This window comes from Mustela putorius, unplaced genomic scaffold (genome assembly GCF_011764305.1).
Source record: "Mustela putorius furo isolate JIRA1106 unplaced genomic scaffold, ASM1176430v1.1 tig00003972_pilon_pilon_pilon, whole genome shotgun sequence".
Lineage (NCBI taxonomy): Eukaryota > Metazoa > Chordata > Mammalia > Carnivora > Mustelidae > Mustela > Mustela putorius.
The window spans coordinates 18,229,398-18,242,745 of record NW_025422115.1 but is presented as its reverse complement, the minus strand read 5'-3'; the positions used below and the strand labels follow the sequence as shown (position 1 = coordinate 18,242,745).

The window sequence follows — 13,348 nt, the reverse complement described above, 5'->3', positions numbered from 1 at the left end:
TCTGGTTCTTTCTGCCTGGGTTAGCCACGACCCAGAGAAAAATGTAGCTTGAACTGCATATTGTACCTCCCCCCACCTCCCCAGAGCCTGGAAAGGAGTTTTTGCTGTTTTCATAAAGGCTCAGAGACCCCACTGAGATGGCTCACCATCCCCCTCCCAGATCTTCTAGGAGACTCCCAGGCCACTGCCCTTGGGACTGCCAAAGCTCCACTGGCCTACGCCCCTCCAGCCCTGGCCCGACCCTTGTCCGTGGTGATCGCTGCTGTATCCCCAGCACTTAGCACAGCCCCGACACATTATAGGTGCTTAATAAATAGCTAGGACCCTGCCAGGAGGGGATTACAATCTCAGAGCAGTGAAATGCAAACAGTTCCAAAAATTAAATAAATTAATCTTTGAGAAAATTGCAGACCGTTCACTATGAGGCTTCCCTTACCCTCTGCTAACTGGCAAGCCTGAACCTCTGCTGTCGACTGTGCCAAGTACCAACAGGGACGGTAGAACAACCTAAGACCTAAGCAACCAGGCACTTGCTAACTTGGGAACAGCTTCTTTGCAGTTAGACTCCGACCAAGTAGCTACCGGCGCCTCCGTCTGTGGTTTCTACTTTTATCATACTTGACTTTGGTGTCTTTGGTTCCTGGTGTTCTCTGCCCACAGCGGGCTCTTCCCCCTTTCAGCTGCTTTATGGAATGTCACACACTCAGGACCAGGCCCCCCCTAGCCTGGCCTAGAGGCCCTAAGCCGCCAGCTGGTCCGGAAGCTCATTCCTACCTTCCCACTCAAGATGGATTTGGGGATCCACGGGGCATGCATGGAAGCCCTGAGAAGGAGACACATTTATTTTGTTTCATTCATAACTTTGCAGAACATTTTTAATGACTGAGTAGAATCCCCTAGAATCATAGTTCATAGTGTATTTATATACGGGAGTATGTATCCATATTTCTCCTTTGGTGAATCTTCTGTGCCTCTGTGGTGACACTTGGAGGTTTCAGCGTTCTCTGTGTGTTAATAATATTCATTCTTCTATATATATGGTGAATGTTTTCTCTTGTTTATCTTTTCTTTGTATTGTGGTATATTGGGGATTATTATAGAAGTTGGTATGGATATTTAAATGCAATCAAAGTGACCAATTCTTTCCTTTATGAGTTGGGACTTGTGTGTAATCCTTGGAAAAGCCTCTTCTCCTCCAACTACCTCAACTCCTATGGCTAGTCCTGACACATATTGGCTACCCAGCTCGTGAGCCCAAGGGCATGCACCTTGTGGCCTGTAGAAAGCTTGGCACACCCAGTGAACACTATTGATGCAGAGCAGAGACTGCACAAAGTGGAGAGACGGATTGCAGCCCCCTTCCAGCTCTGCCTGCTAGCTAAGCCCAGTGCCCAGATACAAAGGCTTTGGTCTCCCCAAGCCTGTTTCCCCATCTAGGAAAGGGACCCGCCATAGCCATCGTGACTCCCATGCAAGTTTAAATGCTGACACTAGAAGGAACATGAAGGACCATTTTTTAACTCAAAACCTTTATGATACAGCTGGGAAACTGAAGAGGCGGTTGGGGGCATTAGTTCTGAAGCAGGCACATCTCTGAGGGAAGCCTACAGATTCCCATCCAGACGTAGGAAGGCAGAAAGGAGAGGCAGACAGCTTGGCCCACGGCCCCCGCTCCAGGCCTCCCCCTGGCCCTGGGCCCAGTCTGCCCAGCGGGCACAAGCCTGCAGGCCTCACCAGGAGGCTCCAGGCTGGCAGCTGGCCTCATGCCCAGAACTGAAGCATGAGCTTTCTTTGTCAACCCCCCAGGAAGCTTTATTTCCCAGAAGGCTGTCCCACAAGGTGAGGCATGGGGGGTGGGTAGGGGATAGAGAGGGGGCCCAATTCACCAGCCTGGTCTGCAGAATCATTCGGTGGGCTCTGGGGCCAGGGAGTCTGTGAGAGCCTGGGAACAGCTGCCGAAGCTGGGGACAAGCCCTGAACCCCCAAAGCAAAAAGGGGCACAGAGCTACCATCTTAGGCTGCTCCTGGGAATTGGGTGATTGGGAAGACATGAGTCACCTCTCCTGACCTCCCCCCAGGAACCTGAGGCCTGAGACAGGCGGGACTAGATTACAACCATCCCAGGTAGCTCCACTGACCAGGCCGGAAAATGAAGACCCATAGGGAGTTAGGGCAGAGCTCGCCTCATAGCTACATCTCTCAACACCCCAGGCCGCTGGTCTTGCGCCTATACCACTAAACCAGGAGAATAAACCTGCAGGAGAGTGGAGTGGGCTATGGGGGCGAGAAGTGAGCGACTCTGACCTGTGAGGGGAGGAGTGGCTCTGTGCCTGCTTCCCCCTCCTCCCCTCTCCCCCTCCATCCCATGCAGTAGGGGTTCCTTCTGAGCACTGTTCTCCCTCCCCTGCTCCCACCCTGGCCTGGCAGGGGAACAGGGGAGAGGGGGAGGGGTAACTTGCTGCACCTCTGCAGATGGTGACAGGTCCCACTAAGTCCTGGGGAGGGGGCACTCCTCAGTTGGGGTGGGGGGTCTCTCTGTAGGGCTGGCACTTCTGGGGCTGGGAGGTGGGGTTCTCACCTCCTAATTAGTCATCTTGTTAGGCAAGGACCACAGCATGTACTGAGAAGGCCTTTCTGAGAATGTCAGATCTGTGGGAAGTGAGGGAGCAGGCCACGGGGATGGACACGCAGGGGAATAAGGAATGGCCCAGGCAAAGGCTTGGTGCCAGAGCCAGCCTGGGGCGTGCAAGAAACCAAAGACGGCCGCATGGCTGGAGCCTGTGGGCAAGGGGCCCAGGCCGTTGTGAAGCTCTGAATGCAATAGGAAGCTACTGTTCTGAGCAGAGGAGAGACTTGGTATGACTGAAATCTGGGAAGGCTCACTCTGGCTGCTGTGTGAGAGGGACAGGGCGGAAGCAAGGCCAGAAAGGAAGCGAGAAAGCCAGCAGGAGTGCAGAAATCCGGTGTCGTGCACCTGAGTGCTTCAAGTGGGAATGGGGAGAAGGGGTCAGATTCCAGACTCAGTTTGAAGAGGGGCCTGTCAGGACATGCTGCCAGATTGGAGGGGCACAGGGCTCATATAATGTTCATCCCGCCGCCAACATGAGACCTGAGAGAGTGACAGCTGGCAAAGTCTTCAGGTCCTTCCCTCCCCCTCTGCCCAGAGGCTTCCGGGAGCCAGGAGCCACTGTGCCCAGATCTCCCAGGTTCAAGGTGGGAGCAGACTGTGTGGGGATTCTGAGCCAGCCCTCAGGGAGCAGGCAGGATCCTGACCAGCTGCTCCAAGTCCACAGCATCCCATTGGAGAACTGACTCTCTGGCTTCAGGTCTCATGGTGGTGAGGGGCAGAGCTGGTTTAAACCCAGCTCTCCTGACCCTCAGTTCACATCAGACCTGAGCCAGGGCATCTAGCCTGCTGGGGTTGCCGCCAGCACCAAAACTTGCCCCCAGAACCAGGACCTTACTTGTCTCCTGGTCTCTGCCTCCTCTCGGTGTCACAGGACATTGTTCTCGGCCTCCATGGACACTTCCTACTTTGAGGACCTGCCCTGGAATTCAGCTTCTGAGAGGATGAACTTTCTAGATAAAAGGGCTCTCAGTCACCCTTCAGGGCCCCTTCTCCAAGCTGAGGATGTCCATTGCTTCCCTCATCGGGCCAGGAGGGCCCCTCTGTGGCCCGTCACATGAGCAGGAGGGACAAAGACGTGGGGAGCCTCCTGCCAGCGGAGACCTAGCAAGGGTAAATCTGGGTCATCTGTGTCAAGTCCAGGCCCTCGGAGTGAGAGTCAGCCGGTCAGTGCAGAAGAAGACCAGCCCCAGACCCAGTAGGCACATACCCACACCCTCCCCAACCACGGCGTTCACTCGCAAACTGTGGGTTCTGCCACTCTCCCTGACTCCTCCTGCCTCCAGAATCAAAATGAGCCTGCTCTGAGCTGTGGGAAGCTCCCTTCCCGCTTTGTAGCCTTCCTCCAGGTTCCAGCCTGTCTTTCCAGCCATGCACGCCTTCCCAACACTTTAAAGGCCTCCCCTTCCCAGCTGGTTCCCTGACTTCCCCAGAGCGGCTGTTTCTGTCTCCTCTTGGCAGCTCTCAATAGCATGGTCTTTTGGGCCCTAAATCCCCAAGCTGTTGAGCTGTTGAGCTCCTGCCCGTGTGTCTGCTTGGGGCCAGCAGCCTAGAGGTCCCATGTGCAGGCAGGTGCCTCTCCACCTTCCTGGTCTGCAGGGTTCTCTGGGTGGAAGACAGAGGGGGCATTTGGGACAGCCACCTTCATCTCTTTTCATTAAGGCATTGGGTGACTTCATGGATATGGATAAGCTGTGTAAAGGGCTGTGCATGGGAAGGACCTGAGGGGACAGGTAGACTGGGCTGAGGTTTACAGAGATGGGACAGATGGACTGGGCTGAGGTTTACAGAGACGGAAGAAAGCAAGCAGGACTTAGGAATGAGAGGCAAAAACCTGCAAAAACCTGCAGAAAGCAAAGACTCTGGGGTGAGACTGAACTTGAGAGGTGAGGGCCTGTCTTCCTCTGTAGGAAGTGACACAGGGCTGGGGTAGACATGGGGATGGGACAGAGGCAGGGAGGAAATGGGACCAGAGACGAGTGCCCTGTAATTTTAAACTGGATGGGGGGAGGACAGAGGGAAAGGCACTTGGAGGGAAGCTGTGAGGGACTGAAGTTCATAGGGAGGCAGCAAGGACAGGTGACCTCCCCAGAGGAGGCCACTCAGCCCTGGTTCTCTCCACAGGTCGCCGAGAGCCCAGAGGAGCCCCTGAACACAGGGCAGAGTGTGGAATCTGTCACCAGCCACCTGTCTCCCTCTAATAAGGAGACCATTGTGGTCACTCTCCATGGGGCCACCAACTTGCCCACCTGCAAGGATGGCTCTGAGCCGTGGCCTTATGTCATGGTGTAAGTAGAGCTGGGCACAGGGGCTGGGGCTGCCGTTGGGCTGGGAGCAGATAGCCGTTGGGGTGTGAGCAGCCAATGGCTGTGAGCTGGACTGTGGTACCCAGAGGGGAAAGTCAAGTGTGAATCACACAGGGGCTATAGGCCATGTACACGGTAGGCCTGACCTCTTCCCTGCTGCGAGGGAAGCCGCTCACCAGAGCTGGGGAAGGAAGGAAGAGCCACTCCTTGATCCCACAGCCATCGGGGCAGGACTTGGCCTCAGTTTGACCTTAGGGAGGTAGGGCCTCCGGATATAGAGGCCAGGGCTGGACTCTGAGCGGGGTGATGGTGTCCTGGGGTAGGTCACTCACGATAATCCTCGTCCTCGGCCCCTACCATTTCCTGGGTCATTTCTATCCCGAGGGAATCCCCAGTTCTGGTCCTTTAATGCACCCCATACCCGCCGCCAGCCAGCTGCAGGCACACACTTCTCAAGGCCTGGTGCTTGAGTGAGGCTGGCCCTGCCGTGTCTCATGTCTGCTGCCCACCTTATGGACGTCACTCCTCCCAGAAGGGTATCAAGTAGCAACACAGTGTCCAGCCAGCCAGCCTTCGGTAGGGATGCTGGACGTGCCTTCTATCTTGACGACAAGGCACTGTGCGGTAAACCCTCCCACAAGCTCACCATCCCTGAGCCCTTCTGTAAACTGGGAGCCACCAGCACCACCCCCCAAACTACTCTACACCCCCCCTCCTCTATGAATTGCAGCAGTCACTCGCCCACATTTCCTCTGGGGAGAGTGCCTGCCCCTCCCCCAACACCTGCTGAAAATCCCACCTTCAAATTCTTGAAGGCTCTTCCTCCTCCAGGCAGACACCAGAGTTGAGCTCTGGTGACTTAAGAGGCATAAGGTGCGGGGCTGAGACACGGAGACAAAGAGCCGGTCACTAGCCGACAGCCCCGGCACCCCCACATGGTTGAAAGGTTAGGTGGTGGGAGGTTAGGTGGTGTGCTGAAACCAACAGGTGGACCACTTGCTTGTCTCAAAATCCCCATTTCCACCCAGCCAGCTCCTCAGCCCTCCCCTCCCCCAGCTCCATTTCCGTGGTGAGGAGGGACAGGTGGCAGAGAGTGGGCTTGGCAGGGAGCTCGCCTTCTCCCCTCAGCTATTTCCATAAACCAATTATCGCCGATCATCTCGGGAGATTGAGGCCCTGCCTATCACCAAGCCAGCCGGGGCGGCAGGGCGGGGAGCGGGGCGCCGTGGGGCTCGGCGGGCAGGCTCCGCGACCTGCGCCGGCACCCGGTTGCCATGGGAACACGCGGCGGGAGCCGAGCCGGCCCGAGCCTAGGCGAGGGGTGTGGGGGCGGCGGGGGAGAGCGCATGGCTGCACCCATCTCTCCCCTGGGGGAGGGGGCAGTTTGCAGAGCCCAACCCAGCCCACAGCCCTAGCATGAGCGCGTTCCTGGGCTCCAGGAGGCTGAGCTGCCACCAGCCCCGGGGGTGCTAATGAGATGCAAATGACAGCAGAAGGGAGGGCTTCTGAGAATGCAGGCCCAGCTGTCAGGGACCTTGAAAGGGGCTTTCACGAGGAGCCCAGGCCCCAGGCAGGAACCCCAGAGGGAGGACCCAGACCCCGAGAAGCCGGGGGAGAATCTGACTGTCCCCTGGATGTCTGATTCCACAAGCCCCATAACAAAGCAGACCACAGGCTCCATAAACCGGTCCCACCCATGCTTTTCATCATGATGAATATTGCAGTGCATGAGGTGTATCTAATATAGATTAATATTATTAATCTTTCATCTTCTTTCAAAACCCTTTTTCTCATCTTTCTCTTGTGTGTATTTCTGGTTCCCTCACTTGGTGTCCCGCCTGAGCTTCCCCTTCTCTGCCCTCCCCGGGGGTCTCACCTGCAGGGGTTCCTGTCCCAACCTCGGTCCCTTCCTCCTGGGCCTGCTGCACCCCAGCAGGCAGACCTCCAGGGGCAGTGGGTGGGGTAGGAGTGAAAGCCTCGGCCTGAGAGGACCCCAGAGCCATTTACTCATTCAGCCCATGAGTGGGGGATCTGAAGAGAGTTTGGGTCTAATAATGGGGACTCCCCAGCTGGGGACCAAGTCACTTCCCTCCTGCGCAGGCTCCAGCCTCAAGCCCAGCTAGTAATAGGGTGCACCTCTAGTTGTGACTGTCCCAGATCAAGAAGTCCTTGTGGCTCATCTTGTGGTTCTATCTCTTTCAAGCAGGGCCTTTGCCCTGCTTCCGCTCTGACCCCACTATTCCACTAAAACCTTTTTCTCTAAGGCGACGACCATGTCTCACCCTATGTCCACTGGGCGTCTCATCTTTAGTGATGCTGGCCTCTCCCTGGTTTCAACCCTAGGTCACTCCTCTTCCTCTGTATGCTCTGTGGGATCTCATCCTCCTCCTGGTGTGGGTGATCACATTCTCCCCCCCACCCCCACCCAGCCCCCTCCACTCCATCCCTGTCTAGTCAGTGTATTTCCTATCTCTGAAATCTGGCGGCTCCTCTCTGCCAGTTCCCTGACTTTAGGCTACTGCACTGTTTTCTTCTTAGCACATCCAATCTTGCCCCCCTCTTCAAACTCCAAGTGTTCTCACTGCTCCCAGGGTAAAGAGGATTCCAGGCCCAGCATGGTTGGGTCCTTGCCCGCCCCTCCCTTTCTGGGCTTCAGCCATAACAGGTGTGTCTCTGTTCTCTGAGCAAACCCTGTTCCTTCCCACCCTAGGCCTTTCACTCCCTCCCCCAGAACATTCTCCTTTCCCCTCCCCTCTTTGGATCCCAGCTCAGTCACTTCCTCCAGGAAGCCCTCCCTGTTCTCCCAGACCAAGCCAGAATTTCCCCGCATTCCGTGTTTCCCTGGGACTGCCTGCTTCTTCAGGCCGCAGAGGCAGATCCACATGTTCGATGTGCTTTTATGGGATCTCTGGCATATTCTTTCTTAGTGTCCACCCCCATGGTGCCCATCTAGTTCCACAAGTGACCACCAGGTCTGTTTTGCCCCCCATGATACCCCCACTATTTAATAAAGTACCTGGGGCACAGGAAGCCGTCAGCAAAATATTGTTGAATGAATCTGGCCCCGTTTCTAGCTTGCTCTGTTACTTTGGGAAAGTTACTTCTCCCCTCAGTGTTCCAGTACCTCACCTGGGAACCCGCCTGGAAGGGCCATGGAGATGGCAGAGTGGGGGGTCGGGGCGACGCTGACAGGTGTAAACCATGACGCGGAGTGAGCGTTATCTTCAACACCACAGTGGGCGTGTGAGATCAATCAGAAGAAAACCATGGGGTGCTGGAGAGAAGCCAGGATGGGGTCAGGATAACCCAGAATCCGGCCCACCCCTGATTGCCTGTGTGACCTTGGGCCAGTCCCTGCCTTTCTCTGAGTCTCTGTCTTCCCATGGCCAGCATGTTGGTTCTGGTCTCCGTGCTGCCTCCGGCTTGCCAGGCTGGTTTGTGCTCTGGCCTGGGAATTAGTTTCAGTGCCTTAGAGACAACAAGAGCCCCAGCTGTACATGCAAGACAGACTCCACACCCAGGTCTCCTGGGCCAGCGCCCAGGTCCAGGTCACCCCTGGCCAATCTGGGCCTGAGCAGTGCCCAGCACCTGCCTCCCAGCCTGGCACAGAGAGGCCTGCCAATCAGAGCACAGCAGGGACCAGGAAGGCAGTGGCCCTGACAGACAGGGGGTGCCCCAGCAGGCTGGGTGTGGGGACAGGGCCAGCCAGGAGACAGTCTGTGGGGTTCTGACCCTTGGCCAAAGGATTGGTGACTGGACTGCTCGTTGGCAGCCGCTTCTCTGACTGCCTGCTGCTCAGAGCTAAGGAACAGGGCCTGAGCCAGGACCAGGAGGGGAAGTACTGCTTCCTCATGTGCCTGGGGGAGGCTTGGCCCACCGCAGTAGGCAGGGCAGAGCACAGATCAGCCACACTCAAGAGGATCTTTGGTTTTCTTGCATCAGCCTGTCCCTGGCCCCTGATTGAGACTGACCTCGATCACACAGTGAGCCCTGACTCTGGTCTGACTGAGCCCTAATCACGCACTGAGCCCCTACCCTGGTCCCACACTGAGCTCTGCCCCTGACAACTAATTGAATGAAGAAAAGTATTGAAAAGTAGGACCATTGCATAAGGTCTTGGCCCGAGAAGGTTAAAGAAGGACACGTTTACTGAGTGCCTATCATGTACCTGGCAAGTATGCTAGGAGTGCCTGCGTGTGTATATGTGTGTGTGTTTCATAATTTCATCTTAGCCCTTTGAGCTAGGTAAAATATGGTCTCCATTTTACAGGGGAGGTGACTAAGGGCTCAGTGAGTTTCTGTGACCTATCCAACATCACAGAGCTAGAGAGTCCCCAAGCCAGGATCCAGGATTCCAAAATCTAAAAGCTTTTTCAACCTCACTCCCTGACTTGATCTTCATGCTGTTGGTCGCCCCTTTTAGAAGGGGACCGTTGGCATTGGGGTCTGAACCCAGACTTCCGAGAAGATCCAGGGGTCCGTCTGAAGACACCACCCCACCCCCTCGCCCTAGGATCTGGATTGCCCACATCTCCCCTGGTCTGGCTGTGGGCCTTGACCAAAGGCTCCAGAGGGCAGGGATTTGGGCCGAGTGAGCAGAGGCCTGGCATGACTCACAAATGCCCTGGGAGCTTGTCTCAGCAGCCAGAGGGTGGAGCTCAGCAAACACAGCACTAATACACAGTGCCAGGGATCACGGGACAGTCCCAGGAATAATGCAGCCCTCATTTGCTGACGGCAGCCCAAGCCGAGCTCTCACAGAGCTCAGTTCTCCTTACTCTGCCTCCATACAGTCACCCTAGCAGGCAGGTTGCTCAAGCCCATGTGATGGCCAAAGAGGCCAAGACCCAGGGGTGTACAGGGACTTGTCTGAGGTCATGAGGCTGGCCAGTGAGAGTGGAGCAGCTGAAGGAAATTGCCTCCATTGGGCCACCGAGAGCTCACGCGGTTGGAGACCAATGTTATTCCCTCCCAGCAGGATGCTTGGGGGAAAAAAACACAGCCTGGGGAGAAGGCCCAGGAGAGGCCTGAGAATCTGATCTCCCCTCCAGGAACCCCGGCCTATGGTGTGGTCTGTCCTGTCCACACCTGCTCTAAATGATGTCAACCCCTGGAGGCTCAGGGTCTCAGAATTTTTGTTCGGTGAGAATGTCCCTGTATCCCAGAGCTGTAAACACAGCTAGTGTCCGTGGTTAAAATGGGGGTTTCCTGAGAAACCCCCAGCCAGACTTCAGCCACAAGGATCCTTCCAGATGTTCCCTTCTCACCACCATGCAGGGCCCCTGCACACCTGAATCACTTCTACCGACCCCCAAACCCTGAGCTCTTCCCCAGAGGCCCTGGGATCCTGGAGAGCAGCCCAAGGGGGCAGGGCTTACCAAGAGAAGTGAGTTTTAATGGGAAGATTTCAAGCACTGAGGCAGACCGGTGGATACCTCCTGGTATCCTCACCGCTTTATGCACAAGCTGTCTCATCTGCTTATTTCTGAGCATGGACACAGCTGCTGACGGGACCCCTCCTTCTGCCCCAGACATCACAAGTGGCCAGGAGGTTGGGTCCTCCCTCTGGGCTCAGTCTGGCTTCTGTCCCCCTCGCCTCCCACACAGGCTCCCAGGTCAGGTGCTACAGGGTCCAGCGTCCATCCAAGAGGGTGGCAGGCCACAGGGCGGGGGGCTGGGGCTAGGGTTCTGATTCGGCTCCTCCTGCCCTTATGCTATTCCCCTTTCTGTCACCTCCCCTCCCTGACACACGCTGATCTTCTGTCAGAGGGAGGGGTGCCAGAGGTGACAAAGTTGGTTCCTTCAGGCTCGAGGAGCCAGCTCCACAGATGCTGAAAGCAGCTGGGTGTGGGAGACACATGGGGGCATAGGGCTCCTTTAGGAAAGCGCCCCACCCCCACCCCAGGCTCACCGTCCCTCCAGAATCTGTGAGGTGAGGAACACCATTACAGGGAGGAGCTGAGCTCAGAGATGTTTAAAGGATGAGCCCACAGAGTCAGTAGGCAGTATGGCTGGGATTCGAACTCAGGCATGTGAGCCTGAGCACTAAACCATTCTCTCTGGCCTTCATTGTGATGCTCAGGAGGCTCTGGGGTTTTATCCCTGGGGAGGGCAGGTGGGGACAGATCTGCTGCTGGCCCCTGTTGTCCCACATCTCCCTTTCGCATCACTCTGGGGTCTGTGGGAAGGGCCGGGAACAGGCTAGAGTACTCCGGGGGTGTTGGAGAAACAGGGCCTGCGGCCAGCCTGCGACTGCGATTGGGGGCCCTTATCATGGTCAGTGTAAGCAGGGCAACCAGTCCCTGGATCTGGCCCCGGACCCCCAGGGCCTTGGGGGAGCCCAGTCTCTGCAGCTGGGCTGTGCTTCCTTCCCTTTGAGGACATACTCTTGGGCTAGAACTTGAGATCTGAACCCTCCTCCCAGCCCAGAGCTGCTCGTGGGGCCATGCTGAAGAGCTACCTGGGTATAGAACAGGGTCTCAACAGTTTGGGCAGGGGGCTGGCCTCGCAGAGCCGGAGAGGAGGAGCTGCCTCCGCCTCTGTGTGAGTCTCCAGTTTTCTGCCACCCCTTCCTTCATTCAACAAACATTAGCTGGGTCCCACTGTTCCCGGAGGGGAACCGGAAACAGCTCCACAGTAACAAGCCCCTGCTCCTAAGCACTCATCATCACAGTCCAGTGTGTGTGCGTCAGGGGTCGCTAAACAGATAATACTCACTCATCCTTTGCCCACATCTCCTGGGCAGAAGACAGCTAAGCAGGCTCCAGACCCCAGCACTTGGGCATCAGGACCCCTTGGGGAAGGCTGGTCTTAGGAAGAGGGCAGGAGGCAGGGGTCTACATCAGAAAGAAACAAGAATCAGGGTGAGTCGGGTCATTTTCCTGAGGCGGGGAAATTCGCCTGTATGTCTGCCCACATTTCTCCTGCTTGAAGACTGCATCCACGAGAATGGTGACACTGGGAAGAGGATGGTGTTCCGAGAGACCCATCACGAAGGATCTCAAGTCATGGAGAGAAGGGCCTCCCAGGCAGGGCTGTTTCCCCCAGGCCTGTACTCAACCAAGGGACTACCTGTCATTCCAACTCTTAGGGTGAGGGTAGGGCCTGACAGCTGGACCCTTTCCCCTTTGCCTAAGAAGATGGTTCTCGGAGCCTTTCAGCAAGCTAAGCCACAGCATGGACCACAGCGGGACGCTCCGAAGACTGGCAGATCGAATTTGACCATGCACCACCTCCCTTCTCCGCTGAGAAAAAAAGGCTTCTCTGGAAAACAAGGAAATCCTTTCTAGGAGAAGACTGAGGGTATGACAATACCCAGCAGAACGGGGCTTGAGTCTGGCTTCTCACTCATCACAAAATTCTGTGGGCTGAGATCATCCCCTGGGTCGTGTGGAAGGAGTCTACCTGCGCTGCTGCCTCCCTGAGCGGGGGTAGGGGTACATGTTCACCTCAAGGGGCTCCCCTGAGAGCAGGGGGATTATTTCACATGAACTATGGGTAGGGAGGTGGGGGGCAGCGTCCCGGCTTTGTAGGAAAAAGTTTCCCTCTGCCGGAGTGCTCATCTCAGAGTTCCTAGGAATGCCTTGTTTCTGAGTTTCAGATTGGGGTGGGGGCAGTCCCCCCTCCCTGCAGGAGGTGCAGTTGGGGCAGCCATGCCCACGTGGATGGGGAGTTGGCTGGCCTCCAGCGCTCCAGGTTCGGTTACTCCTTCCATCAAGGCCCACCTGTAGTGGTGTGGCACCATCAGCAATTAGTGATGGTTCATTAGAGTCCAATTAATAAATGAAACGCAGGATGAGAGCCATGGCTTTGCTAAGAAAAACAGCCTTTCTCATGCCTGAAGTGGCAGCCTCCCAAGAGCTCAGAACCCACAGGAATCAGCTGCCCTAGGGGTGGGGGGAGGGGCGCCCTCAGAGTGGGGGCCCCGGATGTTGTTGGGCTGTGGTCCCGTAAAGGGGGAGGACGAGAGAGGGCAGCTTCAGACCCAGCCTCCCTGCCTAGGATCTTAGCTCCTCTTTTGTGGATCCCTGGCTATAACTTCTGGCCCAGCAATCCCCAGGGAGCTTGGCCAAGGCCAGAGGTATGAGGGTAGGGTTTTGCCCTCCTTCCTGTCTGGCCTCAGAGGACAATGCACATAGGTGTGGAGAGAAGCGGGCTAGAGAAGGAACGAGGTCAGAGAGGACCACAGACCTCCCCAGGGAAGGCTGGGTGTCTCTACACATGTGTGCATACGTGAGCACACATGCTTGTGCTGGGGGAGGGGAAGCAGAGGAGAGGCAGGGACCGTGGCAACATGGATCCCACTCCTAGATGTGTGTGCTCTAGAGGGCATTTCAGAGGCTGGGTGGTGGCTGGGAGAGCGGCTCAGGAGCTTGCCCTCCCCCTCCCTGGCCCTGCCCCTCGCTTCACCACCTGC

The 13,348-nt window shown here is 56.5% G+C and overlaps 1 protein-coding gene across 5 annotated transcripts in view; it reads left to right on the top strand.

Annotated features, from left to right (window-relative positions):
* The window catches only part of CCDC33 (coiled-coil domain containing 33), a 106,499-nt gene that overhangs the window by 16,961 nt on the left and 76,190 nt on the right, over nucleotides 1–13,348 (top strand). For all 5 annotated transcript variants that reach the window (XM_045070600.1, XM_013059380.2, XM_045070602.1 and 2 more), the window contains exon 4: nucleotides 4,751–4,914. In XM_045070600.1, coding sequence (XP_044926535.1) covers nucleotides 4,751–4,914 — 164 coding nt within the window. The remainder of the gene's footprint in view (nucleotides 1–4,750; nucleotides 4,915–13,348) is intronic.